This window comes from Ziziphus jujuba, chromosome 4 (assembly GCF_031755915.1).
Source record: "Ziziphus jujuba cultivar Dongzao chromosome 4, ASM3175591v1".
NCBI lineage: Eukaryota > Viridiplantae > Streptophyta > Magnoliopsida > Rosales > Rhamnaceae > Ziziphus > Ziziphus jujuba.
Window position 1 is genome coordinate 23,901,698 of NC_083382.1, and position 10,790 is coordinate 23,912,487.

The following is a 10,790-nucleotide window of genomic DNA, read 5'->3' on the forward strand; positions in this document are numbered from 1 at the left end:
AATCGATGTCAATACAACAGCTGATATGACTAAGTATGCACCATTGTATTAGGATATATTATACAGTATATTTTTGAGATTTTTTTTATTTATTACAATTGGATATTCTCGTGCTTATATTTTTATAACTTCATGAATATATTTGGTTGTAATTAAGAAAAATCTCAAAAGTATACAGTGTAATATACCAATTATATTATATGTCTTTTACAATGAAAAAAGAATATTTTTTGGTGGTGTGTGTATGACTGTATATAATTTAAACCGAAATGCAAAAACAATTTCTCCTTCAAATTTGGTGGCATTGGCCAAAATTTATTTGTGAATGTAGGAGGATGAGGGGTGATTATCTGCACTCCGCAGTACTTGTTTTGGGGCTTTGAGGCCTTCATGCCCAAGTTCTTACTGTGGCAAGGAAATGAAAGCCCATGATTGAACAAATTATCCGGGGCCAATCTAAAGCCCAAAGTAAGCTCTTAATTCAAACAAATGAAAAACATGTAGTCCGCACGTCCGAGGGTCAAAAGCAGACTTTTACCCAAAAAGCGTCAAAAACAGATAAATTTCATTGCAAGCCGTAAATATTTAATTAAAAAGTTGGAGCATATTCTTAGTCTAAAAAAACATGAACAAGGACTCTTTTTTATTTTTAAAGACTTTATACTATTCTAAATTTGTTTCTTTGTAAATTATATATTCAATGATAAGTTATTTTGTATATACTAGCATGCATAACATAGCATGTTTTAATAAAATCTCCAACCAAGATGTGGATTAGTATCTATATATGATATAGAAGTTCTAAAAACTTGCAATTTATGTGGCATATTTTTTTTTTTAATTTACAGTTAGACCAAAAATTGATCATCGGAAGTTCTATTTAAAATTTATTTGTAAATTTAGTTTAGTGATGAAATTAAATAGATTACACTTCAATTGGACCAAATGTAAACGAAATCCCCTTGCATTTAGTTTACAATATATTGTAATATTTATCCAAAAGATAAAAAAAAAAGGTTCAGTCTAAAATGCAATTGACTGCAATTAATTAATTAATTACGTGATTATTTATTTTTTGTTATTATAAAAGAATTTTTTTCTTAAATAATGATACTTTTTAGGGGTGTGCAAAAACCAGCCCAATCTAATTAATTTTGGATGGCTAATCAACTTAGCTAGTTAGATGCGGGTTGATGAATGTTTTACCCTAAGCTTGATTGACCTGCCCATGTATTTTTATGTGTACATATATGCATAGATATATAATTTCATTTACTTAAAACTCTAACTATTTATCTCCAAATGAAACACTAGGTCCTCATCCCTTCTGTAGCCACCCACCTTTCCAATCTAAGTGAAAACCTAACCTTCTTTCCTTCTATCAAAATTCCTTCAATTCGTGCTTTCTTCTATATCAAAACCCATCTCTCTCAATTGAAGCTCTCCCGTCCCATCCATTAATTCAAACAATTGTCTCTCTTAATTGATGATTTCACATCCCAGTCTTTTCTCTTTTCCGATGTCAAAACTTTCCTCAAAGCTTTATCTTCTTTCAACCAAAAGTGGTAGTTTAGTGGAAGAAAGCTACTCAGCCTTTATATCTATGGGTTCGGAAGTTGAGGTTCGAGTCTTGACAAACCCTGTTATTGCCTCGAATGATCCCATGTCATAATGCCGCATGGCACAAGACAACGGCCTGATGCCTCTGATATTACCAGAAGACATTTTTTATTTTTTAGCAAAATCAAAGCTTTATCTTCTTCTTCCTCTCTTCCTTAACCCAATCTACCCATTCGATACCAACTAATCAAAGTTTGATTGTAACTAATATCAACTTGAGTTTGTCGTTTCAATGATTGAATTTTCCTTCAACCCAACATGCGTAATCCGTGAGCACCTTTAGTCCTTTTAAACTTTTGTTAAATGACATTGTATTATGGTCCTCTTTAAAGTAAACATTCATTCTAATTAGTCTATTTTTAATTTACCATATAAACTTGACAAACTCTTTTAGATAGTTGCATTGAAAAAAAAAAAAAAAAACTTTTTAAATGTCTATCTATACTTCTAATGGGCAATTAATTTTTGACAATTTACATTTCTATTTAAAATTCTCTAAATAATCAATTTAACATATTTAAATCGCTATTAATAGTTAAGAACCTAACATATTAAGTGATATATTGAATGATTTAAACTCCACTTCCACGTTCAGTGAAGAATATTTATTTATTTTGACAAAAGAAAGTCAATTTATTCATGAAAGCAGATTTAGAATGAAAAATATTCTTACTACGGTCTCTTCAAACCATTCTACTATAACATAAAAATTTGATTCAATAAGATTAATGATGCACGCTTTTTGCCTTAGCTAGCAAGAAGAAACCCTTTATTTGACCAAGTAAAGAAATAAATTAATAAACAAATGAACGTTATCAATTGGCCCAGGTTTTTGTATAATAGACAATATCTTAGAAACTAAATAACATGCAAATTAAAGAATCTAGTATGTTAAAAAAAAAAAAAAAATTTAAGAATCTAGTATTGCGCTTCTAATCAGCTTATGTCCACAACGGCCTCAATTAAGATGAATCCACTTGCATGATTCTTTATTACCTGTAGATCCGATCATCGATACGCCTTTGATATATGGGTATTTAATTATCTACAAATACGCCCAAAAAAATTATGAAGTTGCACATGGATGATTATATTAATTGCCATATACCCTACCTAGTTATTATTTAAAAAAGAAGAAGAAAAAGATAGGCATTTTGCTCGTGCATTGTAAAATAGCAGGTAGAGGTCATGTAGTGGAGAAGTAGGTGAAAGAAAGAATATTATTATTATTATTATTATTATTTACCTTTGAATTTAACCCCACAAAATAATAATTTTGTTATTTTCCTTAATAGGTGATGACGAACAGTTTATCTAATAAATTTTAATTGTGATATGTAATTTTATTTTTTTATTATATAATAAAAAGTGAACTTTTAATAAACCTTTAAGTTCTAATTCGACATATTTACACAAAAAAAAGTTCTAATTCGACATATAAATTCACTGGCGCGGCTTCATCAACAGTGACATAAAGTGTCATTTGCGTGTTTTTTTATTCGTTGGTAGGCTAATAAGATTCTATTAACCTTTTTGTGATTCTCTTATATCTGTGCGACTAATATAATGGCACAATACTAAAAGAATAATCAAACAGTCTGAAAGATCAATGGAGAAAATCTGAGGCTAATCTCCAATAATATTATTCCCTGCATATAAAGGAGGAAAAAAAAGCTCTAATGGAAAGAGACAGAGTTAAACAAGATATGGGTATCATCCAAGCCGCAATTGGAGACGCAATCTTGACCTCCATGTGGGTCTTCAGCAAACCTGCAGCCAAGGTTTTAACAATCATAATAGCAGCATATCTTGGTGTTCAAGCTAGATCCTTTCTGGGTCTATTCATCAGCACAGTATTAGCCACAAGTTTGGTTGTAATCTTCAGCTTTATTGGGAAAGCTTTGGGTGGAGCAAATTTCAATCCTTCTACCACTGCCTGTTTCTATGCTGCGGGTCTCAAACCCGATTACTCTCTCATCTCCATGGCCGTACGGTTCCCAGCTCAAGCCGTTGGTGGAATTGGTGGTGCCAAAGCAATTCTCCAAGTGATGCCCCAAAAGTACAGGGAATTGCTTAAAGGTCCTTCTTTGAAAGTGGATTTGCACACTGGGGGGGTCGCAGAAGGAATTTTGACATTTTTGTTTAGTTTTGCTCTGCTTGTTATTGTTTTCAAAGGTCCTAGAAATATGATTTTGCAGGTTTACATGCTTGCAGTGGCTACAGTGGGTTTGGCTATTGCTGGTTCTGGGTATACAGGGCCTTCCATGAACCCTGCTAATGCTTATGGTTGGGCATATGTAAATAATTGGCACAATACTTGGGAGCAATTCTATGTTTATTGGATTTGCCCTTTCATTGGAGCAATTATTGCTGCTGGGGTTTTCAGAATTTCGTTTACCCCACCTGTAATGAAGCAGAAAAAGGCCTGAACATGAATAGTGGTAGTTCACCAAAAAGCCTGAACAGTAGAAGGAGCTTTATGACAGTGTATGCTTATGTATTTTAGTCATTTTCTCCATAGCTAAAAAGATGCCTTGCTACTGGTGATTTTAGAATTGATTCCAGCTTGTGAGTTTTCCTTTTTCTCTATAGTTTTTCTTTTCTTTTTCTCTTTTGGATTGATTCCAAGATTGTTAATTGAGCATATGAACTGTCCTGTTAACCAAAAAAAACAAAAAAAGAAAATAAAAAAAAGGGTATATGAACTATCCTATCAAATATTTGGCATCCAAAAAGATTTAGGATTTATTGGGCGAAAAAAAAAAATATTCGGCACATAGGCTGTGTACACCATTTTTCTCATATGGATTTGTGGATCCAATATGTGAATCCCACATTCTAGTGAGAGAGAGAGAGAAGAGAGAGAGAGAGACGTGTACACCAGGTGCACTAGCCGTGTACACCAAGTGCACTAAGCTTCTCCTTTGGCGGGTCAATTTTCTTTTCCCCTCCCTCTCCTAGCTTTTTGGGAAAAATTTCAATATCATTTTTTTAATATAAGTCCACGGTTTAAATAAGAAGGCACACCCATTAATTCAATTGCTAATTTCTCTCCCAATCCTGTGTAGCTTGCCTTTATTTCAACCAAACTCACCATTGGTTTTTCAGATATAGAGAGATTAATGTTAAATTCAACAGGTGTAAATATGTGACAACAGAGAAGGCAGATGAAATTTTTTTTAAAAACTATCAGACATATATATATATATATGACAAATCTTTGAAAATATAGGGGCATCATTGAATTTGAACTAAACCTGGGTAACCAAATTAAAATCAATGATATCAACCTCTCAATTTTAATATATGAAGTAATAACATAGGCTTATTTGGCATGAATGATTTATTTTTTTTTTGTTTGTTTTTGGGTGAATTATTGGGCAACATTGCATGTGACCAGTCCTTGTCTGCAGTTCTTTTTCACTTCCCTATTACAAAGCCAACGAATCTTTTTAAACAAGTCCTTGTCTGTTTATGTAAAAGCACATCAAACAAATTAGGTAGCTGCTTGGATCACTGGTACTATTATTATATATAACCTGCTTTTGTTAGTTTTTTAAAACACCATAGCAATTAGCAAATCACCACAAACTAGTAATGCTCTTGGCCAGCTCCACATACCATGCCAATCTTTGAAAGCAACTATTCCAGGATAGTGAGAACTTTCTCTCTTCGGCGTGACCAAGCAAAAACCGACAACTGAGATTTTCCTTGTGCTCTTCCAAAGATCATTTCTTTTTCTTTATTTAAAAATCAAAAAGTATTTTGTTTACACCTTTTAAAAATTAGATTAAATACAAAAATATCTTTTAGATTTTGAAAAAAATCATTTACACCCGTTAGAATAGTTTAAATTTACCCTTTTAAATTTCTTTTGTTTCTTTTTTTTTTTAATAATTAATTTGAAGGCTTTAAATTTTTATCTTATTTTTAATTAAATTTTATTTAAAATATGTGTCTATTTTTTCCATTTTAAAAAAATGTATGATAATTTTAATTATGTAAGTTTTTCTAAATAAGTTACATATTGGACAGAACCTTTAGTTAAACATATGTGACAAATTATAATATATTCAATTAGATATATTTTATAATTATAATACATTTAGTTAAATACACTTGATAAATTATCATTTAGATAAAAAAAATTATTTGATTTAAATCACCACATACTTTTATAACTGAAAATTTATTATAGAGTTTAAATAAAATTAATTAAAAATACAGATTAACAAAACTTTCAATTCTTCCAATTGATTTATGCCCCAAAAAAAAAAAAAAAAAAGACATTTAATGTTGATTTAATTTTTCAACACTAATAAAGGTAATTTATTTTGCCACTAAAGGGTGTGGATGATTTACTAAAAGCTTAAAGGATATTTTTGTATTTATCCCAAACTTCAAAGGTATAAATTAAATATTTCCCGTGAAAATACTAATCAAGAAATAAAAAACAAAAACGAAGTGAAATAAAAAATAAAAGCCCAAAACTAAGTGAAATAAAATAAATAATATTCTATACTAGTTGGACATGAACAAAAACAGAAAAACTCTTTAAATTACCTTTTTTTCATTTTTTTTTTTCATCCATTGTCATATACAACCATTAACTATACATTTCTGTGACAGTGTTCACAAAAATTTGTTTTCTTACTTCCATTAGGTAGTTTCCAACTAGAATTATAAATTAATGCTATAATCTGATTAGATATGTATGCTTTCTTTGTTACAATATTTTAATTGCCATTGCTGTAGAATTAATGGCCAACAAGATTTTAACCTGATATCTATGGATTTGGGTTTCCAAAAAAGAGATTATCCAATTTTTTTTTTTTCTCCCTCAAGAAAACCACAAACTAAAATGTATAGCTAAATTGCTTAACCTGCAAAAATACACTATGATTCTGTGTTAGGCACATGCTTATTCCCGGAACCCAGAGTTGTTTCATTTACCAAACTCAATTCGTCCTCTTTATTTTGCTTGCTGGTTTAATGCCATGTTAATTTGGACATTATATTCTAAAAAGATTAAATAGTAGAGGGCATGTGAATATTTATATATAAGGCTGTTCAGAAGATGTATATATTCTTTAGCATAATATTACTAGGGTCGATCTCATTGATGATCGTAATAGGTCCACTATATGAATATATTATAGTTCGAGCAAAGCAAAAAGATCATAAGACTATGGTTTTTCATAATTGGGATCATCAGTCCGTTGCCGATTATTATATATATATATATATATATTTCAGTGTAAATTGGGAATTTCCAGGAAATTTCAATATATATCGAGCTAGATAGGCTGCATATTTGCGTAGCCAGTTTGTGGTCCTATAAACTGAAATCTACTAATAATCGATCACCTTTCTTTTAGAGCTTACGTGCTTCACATTTCTAATTTATAATAATATGTACATAGATATAAACAAAAAAAAAAAAAAAACTGTCATTATTGTTGAATGATCATCAATGAAATTTGATACAATTTACATGATTATTATTAAAAGATTCATTTTTAAAATTTAAATTAAAAAATAATAAATTAAATATATTAATTAAAATTTACTATAATTGTTAACTATGATAACAAATATAATTGTTAACCTTATAAAACTTAAATAAAAGCAATCCTCCAAACTCAGTAGTCAATCGAAATGACATAGAATTAATTAGGGGTAAAAACCTTTCTTCAAATTTATGAAGAAACACACATTACGAATTACAATTACAGTATATATCGGAAAATATAGAAACTAATTTGAAAGGTAAACCAACAAGACTCTCTTACATTGAAGGAAAAGGGAATTTAATAAAAATAAGAATATGCAAAAATACTTAACTTACAGATTCTCATACAGCTCTATCTATATATATATCTATATATTTTTAAGTGTTTAAAACACAAGACTGCTAGCTTTCATTCTCTGTTAAAATACAGGAATCAAAAGGCCTGGCAGCAGATTTTTTATGATCATGGTGTAGAAAATGGATCTCCAACACATACATGATCACAGAGGTTTTCTTTGAAGTTTGAAAGGGGAACTCTCTTCAGAGTGAAAGTACAGAACACAGAAATCTCCAATCAAGCACACACTACCACCCTTAAAACCAGCATGTTTTGCTGTTTCAAACGCCGGTGCTTAATTGGCAAACCTAGTTCTGTATGAAATATCTCGACCAACATCATCGTGATCGTAGAGCATCAAAAAGATCTATGAAAGATTAGCATCTGAGGAAGAATAAGAAGTATGGTGGGGAGGATGCGGAATGTTGCTTAAACTCGTGCTTTGCATGTGATTTGAAAGCTCACCACCTGTTTGCAACTTTCAAGCGTGACTTCAATGCCAGATAAGTCCCTTTTGTGACATATTTGTACATGCGCCCGTTTCCTTGCCTGATTATTTTAATTTTAAATTAGATACAACATTAAATATTAAATATTGGAAATTGAACAAACACACACAAAAAAAAAAAAAAAAAAAAAAACATCAATATAATATATGCAACTAGAAGATGCTGTTTTTGGAAAATTGATTATCTTATGTAAGCAAAAATAAATTGGAAACATCTTAAATTAATTTACCTGAGAAAAGTGGAATGGAAAAGTAGAGAGAAAGAGTAAAGTCCATTTCTCTAACAAGACTAGATTCTGATCCAGCGCAGTCTTGTTCATAGCCTTATCAACCTCCCACCACCATTTTCCTTCTCTTTCTTGTTGCCAGGACAAGTCTCTATCGCCGACATTTTCTGTTTCATTATTCCACTTTGTCAGGATGCAAATTCCACCATTCATTCCTTGAAAAAAAGCCGCATTCTCGTACTCCATGCGAATATAGCCATGAATAAGCTCCATGGCTTAAAGAAAAGGGTTTTGAGCAGCCATCTTTGTTGTATAGAAAATCAATATTATAGTTTACATCCTGATCATCATCCCCACTCCAAAACAAACCCAGATGCATAAATATGGGTTTTTAACTTTGCATGTATCGAGCAAAATCAAATTTTCTAAAAAAATATAGGACATAAAATAAAAGCAAAATTAATCAAATAAAGAAAGAAGAAAGAAAGATAGATTTGTTATGGGTTTATATTTTTGAAAAGGGATCTTCTTGTTTATGTTTCATTTTCTTCAACAACTCTAGGAATGGAACCAAAAAAAAAAAAAAAAAAAAGCCAGCCTTTTTTAATTTTCTTAACCAAAACCCTTGATGGTTATTTTAGAAGGGATTGACATTTTTGGAAATAATATATTAAAAAAAATATTAATAATATTCCTTCGGGATAATCGTAATATACATCAAACAAAACCCAAGAATGAAATTACTTCAAGAACTGTAAATAATAATAATAAAACAGAAAAATTGTAAAAAACAAGCATGCATATTGTCCAGGAAGTATATATATGTAAATTAGAAAGGGAAAATATGTACCTAAGAAATCAGATCGACGACGGAGGCATTGTAGATCCATTAAATTCAATTGAAAGCTGCAGAAAGAGAGGAAATAGAAGATAAAGAACGAGTATAAATAGATGAAGAAGAAGAAGAAAGAGCAAGCAATAAGGCCATGAAAAAATGGTCAAAAAACCCTCCTCATTTTCTTTCTTTGGGTGTGTGCAAGTGTGAGTGATGTCTTTTCCGACCATTAAACACGGTTTAAAAAATAGTGAGGCTGAAAAAGGATGGTATTCTCCAGATTCATTGAACCTGGTCACCAATTTTTCAAGATTTCATTTTCTTTTCTAGGAGAAAAAAAGGGAATATTTATGGACACGTTTGATAATCACAAGCATGCATACTTCCTCGTAATGTATTATACTTTACTGTCTCTTTATGTAATGGAAAAAAATGCTGACCAGATTCAATGGTCAGGATCAGTCAAGCGTTTTGGCTATTACTCTTGCTTTTTCTTCTGCCAACTATTTCAGGATCAGTCAAGAGTTTTGGCTATTGCTCTTTCTTTTTCGTCTGCCAACTATTTAGGCTTTTGGTTCCATCTAAATGGCATTTCATCATCAGAGAATACTATCGACTTTGATTTGATGCACTGTTTTCTATCCATAATTAATAATTATATTTCAAATCAGCTGTAGAATTAATATATAACATTATTTTTATTTATAAATTAATCAAAATATTATAAGAATTAATAAAACAATGGGGGTGGAACAATTATTCATCCTCAAGTTTTGTGGAGTTAATTCCTTGTGACAATAGAAAATAAAACAATTGGAAAAAGTACCAAATTCAAAGCAAAAGTAAAGCCAACGACATATGAGATATAACCTGAAATAATAACAATTTTTGTGTGGAAATTATGAGAAAAAATTTACATATAATGGTTACATAGTACTATCTAATAACATTATTAATCACATACATATTTAAATTAAATAATTTATTAATTTTTGTGAATTTATGCAATGTCAAAATAAGATATAGATGTACGAAATAGTTGTTGAATGTCCATGGCTCATGCAATAGAGAGAAATCCAATATTAAAAATGGATAGTAATTATGTATAAGTAGCTGAATCTTAACACGGAAGAACAGGGGTATATATTCTGTTGTGCGTGATGCAATCCATTTCACCAAAAAAAAAATAAAAAATGAAAACGAGAATGAGAATAGCGGTGTGTATGGAAGTCAGAAATAAAAATAAAAAAGCAGAAGAAAATAATGGTAGGTAGCGGGGGGCGGAACCTCGAAATGGGGAAATAATAATTTAAAGAGAGAGAGAGAAACTGAGGTTATCAAAAAATAGCAATGAAGTAATGGATGGGTCCCTCTCCATTATTGACTATTAGACCAAGGGCCACACAAATACAAAGCTCATCAGGCCATCAACTAGCAAATTCAATTCAAACGCCAGTATTCACTCTTGACGCCAACCTTTCAAATTTTGTCCATCACCCAAATATTAATCGATTAAAAATATACAAGGACAGTTTAAAAAATTGATATTTATAGAAATATTAAATTTTTAAAATATAAAAATTTTTATTTAAATATCGAAAAATATCGAATATTGATAAAAAAATTTTAAAAATGATAAAAATTTATTTTAAAAAATAAATTTTTTATTAAAATTTTAGAATTAGCTTATTTAATCTATTGATTATAAAATTTGTTAAAATATTAAATGGATGTTATATTCTTCTGATTGA

General features: G+C 30.3%; 2 protein-coding genes across 6 annotated transcripts; one reads left to right on the plus strand and one right to left on the minus strand.

The window, feature by feature from the left end:
* Positions 1-3,081: 3,081 nt before the first annotated feature.
* On the plus strand, positions 3,082-4,203 carry LOC107414152 (aquaporin SIP1-1). The gene has a single exon (XM_048466990.2). The coding sequence runs from the start codon at positions 3,300-3,302 to the stop codon at positions 4,047-4,049; it is 750 nt and encodes a 249-aa protein (XP_048322947.2). The 5' UTR covers positions 3,082-3,299; the 3' UTR covers positions 4,050-4,203.
* A 3,063-nt stretch (positions 4,204-7,266) lies between these two features.
* On the minus strand, positions 7,267-9,390 carry LOC125422214 (uncharacterized). 5 transcript variants are annotated; one of them, XR_009638800.1, is made up of 3 exons: positions 9,055-9,390; positions 8,208-8,629; positions 7,267-8,018 (listed from the first exon to the last, which is right to left on the minus strand). XR_009638800.1 is itself a non-coding variant. In XM_048472850.2 (3 exons), the coding sequence occupies exons 1-3, from the start codon at positions 9,092-9,094 to the stop codon at positions 7,899-7,901; spliced, it is 432 nt and encodes a 143-aa protein (XP_048328807.2). In that variant the 5' UTR covers positions 9,095-9,350; the 3' UTR covers positions 7,267-7,898. The 5 variants fall into 5 exon arrangements, 2 of the variants coding, with proteins under 2 accessions (XP_048328807.2, XP_048328811.2); XR_009638799.1 differs by having other exon boundaries at positions 8,208-8,544; positions 9,055-9,373; XR_009638798.1 differs by having other exon boundaries at positions 8,208-8,560; positions 9,055-9,371.
* Between the last annotated feature and the right edge of the window lie 1,400 nt (positions 9,391-10,790).